Source organism: Epargyreus clarus, unplaced genomic scaffold, assembly GCF_041222505.1.
Source record: "Epargyreus clarus isolate Ecla_fem2 unplaced genomic scaffold, WU_Ecla_fem_2.2 ptg000027l, whole genome shotgun sequence".
NCBI lineage: Eukaryota > Metazoa > Arthropoda > Insecta > Lepidoptera > Hesperiidae > Epargyreus > Epargyreus clarus.
Window position 1 is genome coordinate 14,032,979 of NW_027332234.1, and position 16,377 is coordinate 14,049,355.

The 16,377-nt window shown below is 34.5% G+C and overlaps 2 protein-coding genes and 2 long non-coding RNA genes across 5 annotated transcripts in view; 2 read left to right on the forward strand and 2 right to left on the reverse strand.

Annotated features, from left to right (window-relative positions):
- Positions 1-16,377, reverse strand: part of LOC140753727 (uncharacterized) — a 49,536-nt gene that overhangs the window by 3,939 nt on the left and 29,220 nt on the right. The gene's annotated exons all lie outside the window — the stretch shown is intronic.
- Positions 587-5,765, forward strand: SmydA-1 (SET and MYND domain containing, arthropod-specific, member 1). Of its 2 annotated transcripts, XM_073088932.1 has the most exons (11): positions 587-772; positions 1,076-1,328; positions 1,555-1,710; positions 1,875-2,129; positions 2,553-2,675; positions 3,118-3,222; positions 3,731-3,918; positions 4,025-4,240; positions 4,489-4,676; positions 4,863-4,975; positions 5,474-5,765. In XM_073088932.1, the coding sequence occupies exons 2-11, from the start codon at positions 1,083-1,085 to the stop codon at positions 5,627-5,629; spliced, it is 1,746 nt and encodes a 581-aa protein (XP_072945033.1). In that variant the 5' UTR covers positions 587-772; positions 1,076-1,082; the 3' UTR covers positions 5,630-5,765. The 2 variants fall into 2 exon arrangements, with proteins under 2 accessions (XP_072945033.1, XP_072945034.1); XM_073088933.1 differs by lacking the exon at positions 3,118-3,222 and having other exon boundaries at positions 5,474-5,763.
- On the reverse strand, positions 4,863-5,940 carry LOC140754029 (uncharacterized). The gene is made up of 4 exons (XR_012103622.1): positions 5,853-5,940; positions 5,418-5,623; positions 5,179-5,271; positions 4,863-4,989 (listed from the first exon to the last, which is right to left on the reverse strand). It is a non-coding gene; the product is annotated as an uncharacterized LOC140754029 (long non-coding RNA).
- Positions 10,114-15,905, forward strand: LOC140754062 (uncharacterized). Its single transcript, XM_073088973.1, has 3 exons — positions 10,114-10,364; positions 13,560-14,713; positions 15,101-15,905. The coding sequence occupies exons 1-3, from the start codon at positions 10,128-10,130 to the stop codon at positions 15,903-15,905; spliced, it is 2,196 nt and encodes a 731-aa protein (XP_072945074.1). The 5' UTR covers positions 10,114-10,127.

The following is a 16,377-nucleotide window of genomic DNA, read 5'->3' on the forward strand; positions in this document are numbered from 1 at the left end:
AATACTTATTGTATGATTCTTATTGTCAAGTCATAAGGCTCTATTTCGCGCAAGTTCTTCTGACAATTGATACGCATTATATTTAGTTTCAGTACAACGATAGTACAGTCAACAGAATAAATTTGCAGATATATAGACATGAAGATATATTTATGATTAATATCGTTTTTTAATTTGTGTAAAAGGTTATTATGGTTCTAGTTTAGGATTCGAATTCAACTAAGTGATTTGCCTAAGTAATAAACTTTTAATAATTATTTTGCTCCTACCCTATTAAAAAAAAAAAGTTTAAGACGAAATTGCAATATCGAGATGAATTGTTGTAAAATTTAATATCTAAAGTTTAATCATCTCCTAAAATCAGGAGACGTTACCATTGTCATTGACCATTGCATGGCATTTGTTTAATTTGAAAGATATTTCTTTTATCCTCTGTTACTGATTTACACTTATTATTAAAACCATTTAAGTATAGTATAAAAAGACAGATATGTAGTAGATAAAGTTGGTTCAGTGATGTAGTTTTTTTTTATTTATAGTTAGGTTCGTGGCCGACTGTACAGTACACCGTTTCGAGTTCCAACTGAAACTATTTTCGTACACAACGTGAGCGCGCGGCGAGACTTTCACGTTTACTTTCAGCATCACCACTGAATTTCGCCGAAATTAATCCTTATTTCATTCACTTATCTTGTTATGACTTACTTATCTGAACAAAGCGTAAATAGTTAAAAGTATAAGATAATTTTGTGTTACAACAACATAATTTTCAGTAAGTACCAAATATCACATTCCAATGAAATGTATTCTATATAGGTTATGTTTATTATTTAAAAATATATTTTATACAAGACATCAGTCGAAAAGTCATTTATTAAATTTATGCATCTGCATAAATTGTTAGTATCCTACATCCCTAATAATAAGATTGCACACAGTGGTTTTTTTGAATCTCACAAAACTATAAGTCATTTTTTTTTTAAATTTCGGATTAATTAAAAGTTTATTTAGTATTTTTTACGAAATTATTCTGGCGACGCCGCCTGCGTATTTACAATTTTTAAATTTTTACAAGGGCCAGAATGGTGCAAGAAGGCGAATGCGCCGTCTGTTCATCTCCAGCCATTCAGAAGTGTTCTGGCTGTCAGTCAGTACACTACTGCTCGAGGGACCACCAGAAGGTGCACTGGAAGAAGCACAAGTACCAATGCACCCCGGCCAAGGTGAAAGTGGACCCGAAGTGTGGCAGATACCTAGAGTCGACCAGGGATATAAAAGCTGGGGATATCATCCTCAAGGAAACGCCTCTCATCACTGGGCCCGCACAAGTAAGTATATCGCCAGTAAACCCAACTCCAGTAATCAAATCAAATTAGACTTTACTAGTAGTTGATTGTTGGAACGCTTTTCTATGTCTGCCTCACCACTTCGCGCGTTTAGCGCTGTAGTTATAAAGTCGTTGTTATTTAGATTTTTATGATGTTAATTTCTTTATTGATTAATTGAGAGATAAAAGACACCGAAGTATTTTATTGCATTTTTTGATTGTTATAGGTAACGCCACCGGTTTGCCTTGGTTGCTACAAACTACTTGAAGAAGGAAAGACCGTATGTTGCCAGAAATGTGGTTGGCCCTTCTGTTCCGAAGTTTGTACCTTGAAAGACAACCATACACCTGAATGCTTCTACACTCAGGAGAGAGGAGAAAAGGTTTTTAATTGATATAATTTTAAAACGGCTTTAAATCACAATATTGAATGTAGTTATCAAACAGGTCTTGGGACTTTATCAGTTTATATCAATGTTTCCGGCCTAAAAGAAATAGGATAAAATAATGTTTATTTACTCAAAATAAAGGAAAAATATTTTTATAGGTTTCTATATCAACATATGGAATGCCACACCCTAATTACCAATGCATCACAGTACTACGATGCTTATATCAGCGAGACCATAATGAAAAGTTATGGGCAAAATTGCAAGCCTTGGAATCGCACTCCGAAGACCGCAAGGGCACGGACAAATGGAACAATGACAGGAAGATGGTGGCTGAATTCATTTGGAAGTTCTTTAAGCTAGATGGCACATTCAGCGAAGACGAAATTATGAAGTGCTGCGGCATTCTTCAGGTTCGATTGTTACTTTTTATTGTCTACACTAATATTATAAAGAGGAAAACTTTGTTTGTTTGATTGGTTGTAATGAATAGGCTCAAAAATCGGTCCAGTAGCGATTTTAAAAATTCTTTCATCATTCGAAAGCTACATTATCTGCGAGTAACATAGGCTATATTTTATATGAAATAAATTTGATAAATAGATTTTAAGCGGACCAAGTTTGCCGGGTCAGCTAGTATTAAATCAATTGATTTCGAAGCGATTTATACTTTATTAATATCAACTGTTGCAACTGTTTGATTATCATCAATGTATAATAGAAATATAAACAAATAAAATTCTATAACGCATTTTCTTGAGTTACGTTGGATTTTTCGTACTTAACTACATATTTAAATTAACAACTACTTAATACTTTAAACTTTTTCCAAGTAGATCAACGGACACGAGGTGCCTATACTCGAGCCGGAGTACGTGGGATTGTTCGATCGTATATCGATGGTAGAGCACAATTGCTACGCCAATTGCAACAAGAGCTTTACCTCGGATGGGCAAATCGTAAGTACTAAAAATCACTTAAAGTTTGTTTGATTCTAACACAATTATTTTCTATTCATTATCATCTATGTACATTTCATTCCCAAAATTCATCCATCACTTGCTTACATGAGTGTATTAGGTACTAGTGCGCCAGAGGGCTCCTGGTTGTGGGAAAATGCCTGTTCGCAGCAGTAGGACATTAAGCGGGTTGCAGCCGTACCAGGTGATTCAAGGCCGAACCAAGAAGAAAGTGATAAAGAACATAGATCCAAAAATAATTTATTTACTTATTTAATATTAGAAATAAATGACGCTGATAATAATAACCTTGATAAATAAAAAAATAACAGATAAAAAATGGAGATACATAAGGAAGAAGCACATAATAAACTTAAATGCTAATATAATAATACTTGTCAAGTATTTAACCTATCAGATTAATAACCGATTAATTAACCAGAAATCAGAAGAACCAGAGTATGTGGCTTTGTTCAGCTGTCTCTCTATGGTAGAGCACAACTGCTCGGCTAACTGCAATAAGAGCTTTACATCGGAGGGTGATATTGTAAGTTCATCTGTATCCATTTTCCCATCTCATGTGATTCAGATTTCTAATACCCTTAGAACTCCTTTTATTTTATGTGTATTCATTTTTAGTTATAATCATTCATATGACTATTTATTATGTATATAGAGTCTCCAAGAGTGCATTAGAATAGTTTTTGGTGAATATGCCTATGCACATACATATAGGTAAGTGTGTTCTTAATTTTTTCTTTTATTTTCTAGATAAGTAGTAAAAACCTATTATAGTGCTCCCGAACTATCTTCTAACACAAGGATAGTTCAATAAGCAACTGTTCGATACAACGACAACAAAGTGGAACAATACCTTGTGGCTTAAATTATGTGTGTCCAGATACAACAGTTTTCACCCTTAGCTCTCCTTTAGTGCATTATTGTGCTGTATGTATACCTGAAGTATATCAAAGAAACAATATAATGTATTCAGCATTATTTGATTACTTGAGATTATCAGGTCAAGATCGTTAAAAGAGTATGTATGCGTTTAGATTCTATGTGCTGGGTCGAACATACCAACGGGATCCCACATCTCCGTGTGTTACACGGACCCACTGTGGGGCAGCGAGGCGCGGCGACACCATCTCGCTGATTCTTGGTTCTTCGAATGTTCTTGCAAAAGGTGCTCTGACGTCACCGAGTTCGGAACTATGTACAGTGGCGTCAAGTGCAAAAAGAAGTGAGTTACAGATCACTATTATATGAAAATTAGTTTGGTGTTCAACCGCTTTTATAATGATTCACATGTTCCGTAAAATTTACCAATACTATTCCATATATTTCAGAGATTGCAAAGGATATCTTTTGCCAGACACTTTCCTAGTGCCAATTTTACATAAGACCAAATCTCCAGATCCAAAAACCAAAGGATTAGATAATAAGTTCTGGAAATGCAACAACTGCGGCGATTCCGTGTCTGATGCCATAATACAGCAACTTCTTCAGGATATTGGTAGAGAACTCAGCATAATGCCGAAAGAAGATCCAGACGCATGTGAAAGGTCAGTAGATATACATTTTCAATTCTAAAGCTTTTCATTAGATAATTTTCTGAGAAAACTGTTAAAAATTTAAGACTTAATTATAGCTCTTCAATTTGTTTCAAGATTTACTAGAATGTAGCAGTTTCCACTTTCTACAATTATTTTAAATCGTTAATAAAATTTGTTATATTTTTAATGAAGCATCCCTATAGAACTTTTCTTTCATCAATACTCTTTTTCTACACGTCTTTCTGCTACAATTCCAGATTCATTAGTCACTGCAGTGGCTATCTGCACCCCTCGCATTACTACATGACGGACGTCAGCCTGGCATTAGCACAGATGATAGGCCAGCAAAACGAGCTCGGCCTCGCAGCTGTCACTGAAGACAGGCTTCTGCTAAAAACACAGTTGTGTAAGAAGATCACTGATCTTCTAGAAACTTTGGCTCCAGGTTTGTTATATCCTTTATTCCTACTATTAAGTCGGACCCACCACATATTTACGCTTTAACATACATTCATCCGCTAGCAAGAAGAAATAAGCTCTAAAATTTAATGTTAAAAACATTTAATTTATTGTTAATTGTTTACTAAAAATGTACTTAAGTAATAATGTGATTTTTTTATAATGATTTCAGCGGAAACCCGCCTACGAGGTTCTTTGTTATTCGAACTCCACGCAGCGGTGGCCGAGACAGGGCGGCGGAAGTCGCTCACTGACGGTCCCATGGTCATGCTCGGATATGTTACGGTAAATGAGTATACCTATAAGTACTTAAATTGTAATCTCTTGAACACAAAAATTCTACGATCTTAACTTAATTTTAATGAAAGTTAAGTTATCGGAAAGTAGACATGTAGCCTACTTTCCGATAACTTTTAAACAAAACGGATCAATCATATAAATTCTCTAACTTTTTGTTAATGTGAAGCTTAGCAAAGAACAAAACATACCTTAGCTATGTACGATTTCAAATATTTACTTGGCTATATTTAAATATTAATAAAACTTCAGCACGGTGCTGTTTGTTGATTTTGCTCATGTAACTGAAAGCATAACAAGTAGTCTATTAGCGCTGTAAATGACGTAAGGACTAACAATATCTACTTAAGTATACTTATTGAATTGGGAAACCTTTTTCTCTTTTAAAGTAATTTTAAGTTCATACACAGTTTATTTTTTTGTGAAATACCTGTTATTAAGTACATAAGAATATAAAAGAATCATTTTGTTTTTCGTTTCCTCCAGGAATCACGTAAGATTCTGTCGGAGTCTGCAGCGCTTCTCCGCCACGAGCCGCCCGAGCTGCCCGAGGGCCGCATCTACCGTCAAGCCAGGATTAATCTCATCCAAATGGATGAACTTATCAAGAACCTCTCCTCCGCACTACCTTCACCGCTGTAAATTTCGAAATAGACGTATTGTAGATTAAACCCGTCTAATATGTACCTACCTACTTTAGCCGAGAGAAAACCTAAGGTTACAAGGTTATTTTGCAATACAATTGTTTGATATATAAAGCCTATTTATTTTATACCAATATTTACTATAGGGTAAGTCTCTTTTTAAAACGGAAAGGTCAAACAGAGTCAACCAGAAGAATGGCGTAAATATTGGAAGGAATTACTTGCTGACCAAGAGCTTATTTGTATTGTTTCGATTCGATGTCAATTTCTGAATTAGATACTAGTTTCATAATACGTAACAACGAAACTATATTGATACTAGCTGACCCGGCAAACGTTGCGTTGCCATATAAATAAAAAAATGTTAAGCGTAAACAAGCCTTATCACTTAGGGATATGAAAAATAGATAGTAGCCGATTCTCAGACCTACTGAATATGCATATAAAATTTTGTGAAAATCGGTAATGCCGTTTCGGAAGAGTACGGTAACTGACATTTTGACACGTGAATTTTATATATAAGTTACACAGTTGTCACAGCGAAAAAAATACTTCGACGACGACGAGCCTCGTAAGTTTGTTAAACACTTAGAAGTATGTTAAAAACGGCGGACGTAATATTACTATGTTGCTACAAGTTTAGCGGCTGACCGTTACCGAACTGGTTGAGATAGCTGGACGCTTCTGCGAAACTGTCCACACTGCCCCGGATCCACAACGACATGCAGTGCGACCGACAAGCCACTTTTTATATCGGCGGTAAGTGAGAAGGCCTTAGAAAGGACATATAGTAAGCAATCACGACCGTGTATGGATGCTACTGACCAAACATGTGTGTATATCCAATAGAACCATATTTCTTCATCTTTGATTGATATTACTGTGTCAACAATGAAATTACTTACAATAGTGAAATCCTTCTACACCAGATAAACCTACAGCTTAAAGGTTTTGACAGCAAATTAGTTTGTCCTTTCCGTCCGTCCGTTCCAGCAATTTGCTTGTCCTTCTGAATCAGGAAAAGTTTGTGATTTTAAGTAATGAAATACTTAGTTTTGCATAAAATCATGAACTTCACACCGCCTCAATATTGATTAGCCAGCGTTAATACGAGATTCTTGTCAACCTCTACGAGAGGCGAGTCATTGTTGACTCCGCGGAGGCTAAGATGGCGTTAAATAAATATGTACTTTCTGCCGGGAGTGTGCAAATTTATGACGGCACATCACGTATACTTTAGATGATGAAAGATAGAAGATAATTGTATTTCGAGTACAAATATTTTTGAGTATTCGATTTGGATATCTTCCTGATAGTGAAATAAGTCAAATCGTCTTATTTGATGTTAAAATGGTTAAAACGGTACAGATGTTAGAAGACTGAGTAGATACCTACTTATACTTACAAAACAAGAAGGGGATTTAAGAACTTAGAGTATATAATTGTGAAATGATCATGACCATTTCTAAGCCTTAAACCTAAAAATTTCGGAAACATCTTAGATAAAAAGCATCTAATATCATAATAAATTTAAGATCACTGAATTAGATTGACTTTATTCAATGCGTATTGGATTACATAAATAAGAGTACGATTTAAATTTGGTCGTACTCTACCGGATGTCATAAGCCAAAAACTTCAAAATCTACCAAATATAAAGAGTAAATAAGCGGAAACAGGCGCCATATAAGTACTATCTCCTGATAAGCACAAGGCATTGTCTCCAAAACATTCGAGAGCGTATCTCATACTCGTAGCAAAATTATCACATTTACAAACAGCAGGCGGACCAATGAGTGACATACTAGACAAAATCCGAACTTAAACATTGCGCGTTCGGCGCGCTTCACGGCTTTGAGGAAACGGACGTGTTTTGCGCGGAGAAAATGCCAAAACTAATCAAATCCTAAAATGATGCGTTAGCAGTGGTGATTGAAAAGTGACTGATAAGTGAAAAGTTTATAGTGGTTCGAAGTGTAAATGGCAAGATTGACGTCATTGACGTACATATGTCAAGAGACTAAATTGTGAAGTTTAAGTCTCGTTAGTAAAACTATAAAGGTACGTCTAAATTTACCATAAAGATCTGGTTTTCATTTTTATTTTAATGCTGTTTCTCTATATCATTTAGTTGTATGTTGTATCGTTATTATTTAAAATGTTTCAACATTTATTTAAAAGGTTATTGATGGACATAAAACATGTAGAAACATAAATCATAAATACAAATGTTACCTCACAGATTTGGACAAGATTTCATGATCAGCAAATCTTGATGCTAACTCGGTTACCGCCCAAGTATACTAATTATAAATGTCAACTACATAGTTGAACAAATACTTAAGATATATTTTTCTTGGAATAAATAACTACGTCGACGTGATGCGAAATTGATGTCGTAACCGTTATCTTAGTGGTATTTTGTGTAGCTTTTGAAATTTGCTTGTAAAATTTTGCTATTGTTTTTATAAATAAATGCCAAGACTCAAATCTTATTTTTTTTAAATAAACAGTTAAAAATTGAATAGTGAAGCTGTACTGTAACATTTCATTTATAATACCTACATATTTTGTAACACACTAGATCATAAGGCATAGATGTATCATCGCTAAATTGTAGTAAAGTGTAGGTAAACATGCACTTACTACTGAAGGTTACAAACTTCTAGCACCAAAGTGCAAAATAAAACCACAAGCTAAGGCAAAACATAAAATACTAATATAATATCCGGGTTATTTGTCTGACGGTAGATTATATTTGTCACAGCTCTACAATACAAGAATATACAATTTAAATCTATAATAACTGTTACTATTATCCATCTATTCATACTATTAGGGCTACTGTTACTAGTACTATTAGGGCCTGCTAATTTTCATGACTAGGTCTGATCACGTTAATCGTAATTTTTTAACACTTCAATTAATATATTGTACAAAGACTTGGCAGACTGCATAGTGGGCTATTATTTCACCCATACAGCATACAAAATCTAGAGCACCCTTTCGATGACAAACGAGTTTAACAAATTATAATTTCGCTCATCTACGCCAGGCTTGGAAGTCGGCCTCAAATAGCATTTTTTTTTAGCAATTTTTAGCAATCATATAAAGATAATATTTAATGAGGAAAATTTTGTGACGCCTAATGTATATAGACTTTTTTACCCTCCAAAAAAGAACGCACAGCGTAAAAAGCATAAAACGCATAAAAAGCATAAAATACGCATAAAAGCGTAAGCGTAGTATAAAAATAAAAATAGGACAGCGTTTTTAACGTAACATCTTCATCTGGAGGTAAAACAAATGTAGATATGGACAGATAATTAATTAACAAAGTCTCGACATTATCACTCTTACACTACAGTTTTAAACCTTATGCAGTTTTTACATATTTACTTTTGAAGGGAGAGTATGACTAACTAATTCATGGGATAATATTAAAATTTATTAGGTTAGATTTTGTATTATAGTAGTTGATTATTTGTCTGTAAATGCAGTAAGGTGATTTATAAAAAAATTGAAACTGAAACTATACATATTCGTATTGTACTCGTATATAGAGTTATTTAATCAAATGTGCCAATAAGTGCTAAGACCGTTGACAGTTTTTTCAAATAAATTCAAACATGAACCGCTCGTAGGTCGCTCGAACACAAAAGTGATGCCTGAGCGGAAATGTCTTAAGCAACTCCGATCTTTCGCCGACTAAATGGTAGCCTATAAAACTATCGCTCACGGTACTACGAGATCCCAAGGACGGTCAGTCTAAAAAAATGGTAAAAATGATCTCTGTAACTTATTTATAAACTAAAAAATACTTCAGCACGCAGAAATCAAGGACATCATTTTATTAACAGAAGACACAAGTTATTTACCCATTTTTGTTATAAATCACACGGTCTAGGTAAACGGAACTTGATTTCTTTCCCAATGAATCACGTAGGACGTATTGACCTGCAATACACGGTACGCTACATAGTTGCAATGTTTTTCAACGCGTCATTGTTTTTCACCATTTAACTTGTTATTGATATCTCTGTAGACTGTTTTTGTGACGGCATCAATTTACTGAGTAGATTAGAGGATTAAAGGATTGTGTGAAATTAATAAGTAACAAAGTGTATGCCACACGATGAGGATAAGTTCGAAGCCGCCAAGAGTTGTGACGGCTACAACTACAACTATTCCTGCCGAGGTAGTGACAAGCGTTGCTGTTTTAGTTTGAAGGAGTATGAGACACTTATACAAGGCATTTGCAACATATCTATGGCCGAACACAGTTCAATATCATTTGGGGTTGACTGCAGGCTGTAGCTGTCTACGCACGGTGACCAGTGACCTCTAACCACAGGTTGCAGGCTCATTTAATACGACATTTCATAAAACAAATAAATTCTACTTATTCTTCAGAACTATCAACGCATTTTTACTCGTATAAGACAACAGAAGTATCATAATTGTTTTAATTTTTCCAGATTTGTCTCCGGCGAGACATGTTGGTTGTCCATTTTATATGGCTCCTCTTATGTTATGCTCAATACGCCAGAAGCGATTTTTTAGCTGAGTATGAAGATATATCAAATAATATATTGTCTCCGCCTGACGAGGAGTCTCTATCCCTGCCTGTGGAGTTAGGCAAGGACAAAACATCTGGCTGTCTCTGTCGGGCCAGCGCCAATCACAAAGTTGTGGTGTGTTTTGGAAATTACGATTGTAGAAGATTTCCTAAGGTGATTACTTATACTGTTCTTTATCAGCTAACTGTCCGCTTGCTTTTGTTTTTGTTACGTTCTTCTTACCTCCTTAACTGTAAAAAGTGGTGCACATTGGCGAAGTAACAAACAGACAAACCCTGGAAGTTGTAAACGAACCTATGTTAGGATTTGTGGACAACATCTTCCACTACAATCGTTCAACTTGTGACTAATTAGTGTATTTAAGATCATTTGTAAAGCCTTTTGCTCTGGCCGTCCGGTTCATCGAGGAGGGTTTTTATTTTAATGTTTTCGCAGTGACTAGATATTTTTGATAAGAGGATCGGTGTTCGACCCCCGCAACCATTACGTTCTTTTAAGTTTTAAGTGCCGATTTGTGTTGTGTTTAATGGCTATCTAATTTATTTCGTTAAATATCAGTTATTTAACGTTAGTGACGAACTTAAAGCACTTCAGGTGAATATTTCACAAAGTGCATTAAAACGAGCAGTTCGTCAATATTGAACAATAGAACAATCTTAATTACGTTCTATTTATTGAAGTAATATTTTAATAACTTTATCATTATTACCGACGTCGGTCTAATCCTTTTGCATACTAAAGCTGAATGTATGCTCAGGCTTTAATAATAATAACATTATGTTGAGATATCGATGTTGATTAAACCGTTTGTTGCTCTAATTCTCATTAGAAAACTGCATGTATCTGAAAAAACAAGAAAATCTCATACCTGTGTTTGATTGTTTAACTATAGAAGAATGATCTAAGGGTGATTATGTTATAGAGCGTATTTAAGGTTTTATAGAAGGTAGAATTAAATATTTAATTATTGTCTGCGGCGGTATCATTACCCCATATTTTCTGCCTGATAGCAGCAGCAAGGCGTTGCTACGATTTGGGTTGCAGGGTTGCAATCACATTTTAAAATGATCTTTTTAACACGCTTTTATTAGCTTGGGTTGTATGTGTGTATGTATGTAGGTATGTATGTAAGTAACAAGTAACGGAATCTTTGAACCCGATTTCTGTGCATTTTGAACGTTCAGTTTAATTCAAAATTTTGAAGAATTATTAGAAACCGATGACAATACACGATTTTAATAACTTTGTACCATTGTCCTTATCAACATCCTCAGGATTAACGATTTTCGAGGCGAGATTGTTCATGCGCCTTAGAAAAATTTAATCCCAAGTTACTAGATTGCAAATAATTATTGCTTTTTATTAGTTTCAATAAGGCGTAACTGTTATAGCGTGATTTTTAGTTTAGAATTTTTTTTAAACAAAAAATACAACCGACTTCTATGTCACTACAAAGTAAAAAATAAAAAATAATTGAAATAAATGTTGGTTTAGTACAATATATTTCTGAAGTCGGTGCTCATATTAGACACGCTGTTTACATCGTTATCCAACGAAATATATTGAACTAAACATATTTCTGAAGTCGGCGCTCAATTTTCTCCAGAACCCATCGATGGATCCTAACCATATTTAAATGGGACCAACTTTCAGCTCGTCTCTATACAATAAAAAAAATTTCAATAAAGAATTATTGAAATCGGTCCACTAACGGCGGAGTAATTCGTGTACATACATAAAAAAAGAAATAATAAAAAACATACCATTTTTCTTTTTTTTTTTGTTGACGAGGGGGAAACCTTCAAAAGGTACCCTATGCCGTGGGAGCGACACGGGGTTATGTGGGATTCTTACCGCACTAAAACCCCCCCGTGGCCGTCCTCGGCGCTGCGTAGAGGACTCCGGGATCTCCAACGGAACGCAACCGGAGTCCACTTGGCGCGTTGCCCTGTCGGGCTCCGCCGGGTTGTCTGGGTGCCTCCGCAGTCCTAGATTAATAAAAAAGATACCAACCGAATTGATAACCACCTACTTTTCCTAAATCAAATGTTCTGAAACATATCTATAATGCCCTCTTGAAAAATGATTTTTAGGATTCCGTACTCAAATGGTACTTATTAACATTCTCAGGTTTAACGATTTTCGAGGCAAGATTGTTCAAGCACCTTACAGAAAGTTCATCGCAAAGTTACTAGATTGATTTTTAGTTTTGAAAAATAATAATGTTATTTCCCTATAACTCAAATGTACTGAAACATATCTATAATGCCATCTTGTAGAATGATTTTTAGGATTCCGTACTCAAAGGGTAAAATGAAACCCTCCGCTGTCTGTTCGTGTGTCACTGGGCTTTATCTCTTAAACCGTAATAGATAGACACTTGATTTTTTTACAAACGATGCATAATGGTGGTCGCTATAACAACAAATACTAAAAATTAATAAAATAAATATAGTCCAAAAAACTAAAAAACACCTTTTTATGATAAAATCAGATTACTTAGATTGAAAATTATTTTCTACTTTTTAGTTGATTTTAACATAAAAGCGTGTTTTTTAGTTTTTTGAACTATATTTTAGGCCTATAAGAAGTATATAACACATTTTTCATTGACTTCGGAAAGTATTCCTGATCTTGGAACATGTTACAGATGTTCATAGGCAGCAGTTTAGGTTTAGGCGACATCAGGTGGGCGTATAGCCCACAGCTGTTCAAGATTTTGATACAAAATCTGTTTATCGTAGAAGCAAACTATACATTTATATCTTCATCGTTATAGCTATAAATATCATCCAACATGCAATGGTGCTAACCATGTAGGCTATAATTATATGGCTATGTGATAGCTATGGTTCTTAGTTATTGTGGGCTCAAAGGGTTCAAAAATGTAGGGCATAATTATATGTTTGTGTGTTAAGTAATAAGTACCGCGATAAGGATATTTGTAACTGTAGGGTGTGCTTTTGTTGTTCTACCCGACTAAATGTGATTTTTAAAATAATCAGAGTGTAATGGTTGCCATTTACCGCCCCTCAGTGTTTATATTGTGTTGTTTATTGTTTTGTTTTATTGTTTGAGTTTTGTGCAACAATATGTTTTCGTTTACTGTTTTGCTCAAATATTCGTTACATTTGAATATAGATAAGTACATTTGTCATCGTCCTGCTTTATTGCTTTTAGTTGCTGATATCATTTGTCTATTAATCATATAATATCGAATTTTAAATAAATGTATCGGTAATACCAATGGCTAGTTTTCGTTTTTTAAATATATTACGCTGCTTTGCATTAATGTATTAATTAAAGCAAATATAATCGTATATGTTCAATACTATTTTTTTGTTTAAGGTTCCTATGAAAAGCGATCTCCTCATAGTTAGAACAACGGTGATGTCTGAAATTAAGAGATCTGAATTAGACTCTTTAAATCAACTTAAGGTCCTGAAAATAGAAGCAAACCATCAATTAAGGTATTTAGAGCCAGGAGTGTTTCAAAACTTAACAAGATTACAACAACTGTCTCTATCATACAACACAGGTTTGCGGTATATCCACGAGGAAACATTTAAAGGCCTAGTAAGTCTTAGAAACTTGACGTTGGTCAATAATGGTTTTACAAATATATTACAGCTAACGCCAGCGTTCAAGCCGAGTATTTTACCATCTCTGAAAGGATTAGACTTATCGGAAAACTCTTTCGAGCGAATACCTGCGAACGCCTTTTTGCCTATGAGGGGCATCACTATTAGAAGACTAGAAATTAATTTATGTAGGTTAGAATATATAGATCCGAATAGTTTCCTGCCTTTGAAACATCTTGATTTGTTACGCATGAGAGAGAATGAACTAAATGCTACTTTAATAGGTGACCTTTTATGGGCCATGAGGAACAGCGGCATTAACTTGACTCAACTGGATCTATCTGGAATGGGTTTCAGGAAGCAACCACCCGCACCTTTGATGAATGTCATTGCGAAAACTACAATACAGCGGCTCATTCTTTCGGGAAATCAATTTGAAATAATATCTGATGATGCTTTTCCGAGAATGCCCAACATTAAAGTATTGGATTTAAGGAGTGTGTACGCAATTTCGATTAGTGAGAATGCTTTTCAACCTGCAAATTTTCCCAGTCTCCGAGTTCTTCTGTTAGGAGGTAACAGTTTGCCAGGGATTCACAAAAAACATATATCCAATGAACAACTGCTAATATTGGACTTGTCACATAACAGAGGAAGCTCTGACAGTCCTTTATATTATGAAATAGATAGAGAAGCATTTACAAAGTGTCATGAGTTGAAAGTTCTCAATTTAGCTTACAATGGCATAAAATCAGTTTTTAATTACACTTTCATAGGACTTGAAAGGTTAAAAAAATTAAATTTAGAAAATGGCACAATATTTCACATTGGAGATGGAACATTTCAGCCCATGAGGAACTTAGAAATGTTGAACTTAGCCAATAACCCAATAGCTGCTAATTCGAATTTAACAAGTGCCATGTTTGATGGCTTAAACACATTGAAAATTCTTATTATGAAAAATTGTGGTATTAAGAGATTTTATGATGATGATAATATCTTTGAAATGATGCCAAATTTAACACATCTTATACTGAAAAAGAATGACTTGTATTACATTACCAGCGAGACATTAAAACCAATGAAATTCCTTCAAGTTTTAGATTTAAGTGAAAATCTGTTGATGTCCTGGTGGAAACCAATATTTTTGTCTGCAGGAGTACACCCGCTTAATCTTTATTTAACTAATAATAAAATTTCACATTTTACAATGAGCATGATTCAAGATATAAATTACTTACTCGAAAACGTCCCAAATACTTCCGTTGTAATTGACTTAATGGACAATGTTTTCATATGTGATTGTAACTCTATGTACAGAACGTATATGTGGCTACAAGTGAATGGATCAGTGATCTTAAATCAATATTTTGCAAATTCGAAGTTTCAGTGCAGCAGCCCAGATGTTTGGGAAAATCGTAGCGTAGCAGATTATCTTTCGTCAATTAAACGCTTACGATGTTTAATGTATAATAAAATATCAAATTTAATGTTTTTAATGTGGACAGCTCCATCATTAATAACAATAGTATTCTTAGCATTTATAATTTACATTATTTATAAATATAGAACTTATATCAGATATTGGATATTTCTTTCAAAAGTTGCATTAGGGAAAAGATTGATGTGGAAGACCTCACAAAAAACCACACGGGATACAGTTTATAAATATGACGCATTTGTATCGTATTGTGGCGAAGATAGGGATTTTGTTGCAGAAATGATATCACAATTAGAATCTAATCCACCATATTTAAAATTATGTATTTATGAAAGAGATTTTGAAATAGGAGCGTTTATTTCAGAATGCGTATGTAACGGGATCAATGAAAGTAGGTATGTAATATTAATAGTAAGCAATAGTTTTGCAAAATCCCAGTGGTGTCGGTGGGAGATGAATTTTGCGGAGTATCATCGACTATTCCTCGAAGACGGGACAACACACGATCCATTAGTAATAATAAAAATAGGTGAAGTAGAAAAAAAATATTTGACCACACCTTTAAGGTACCTGCTTAAAACTAAAATATACCACTTATGGGATGAAAGACACCCGGACAAATTTTGGAAGAGACTGAGAACTGTGTTAGTGAAGAATAAACCAATATTATGATAAGCCATTAGAAATAAAAATATATCTTAAATACAATAATTACGTTTTATTTACACCTAGTACATTTTTATACCCTTCAAACAAGGTTAGTACTTTTTTAAGATTTTAGCCTCTGGTTGGACTACAAAGACACCACTGATATGTTTTAAAAGGCATGTTAAGGCACATAATAAGTAGTATGCAGTGGCGTAACTATACCGTATGAGATCCATGGGAAATTCATTGCATAGGGCCATAAGAAAACTTATCACAACGTAATTTAATTTTACAAATGTCTTATAGACATTTTTTTGCTCACGAATACGTAGTTTAGTTATTGTTTGGTCCTCGCGACGTTTGTTTTCATGCACATACCTATAAATATTTCGAGATAACTTATTTTTCACTGATGTATACACATTTCATGGATTTTTATAACCACTTTTGAGCTTGCAGCCTCTCGGGACGAGGACCTCGCCAGGCCGGAGGACCG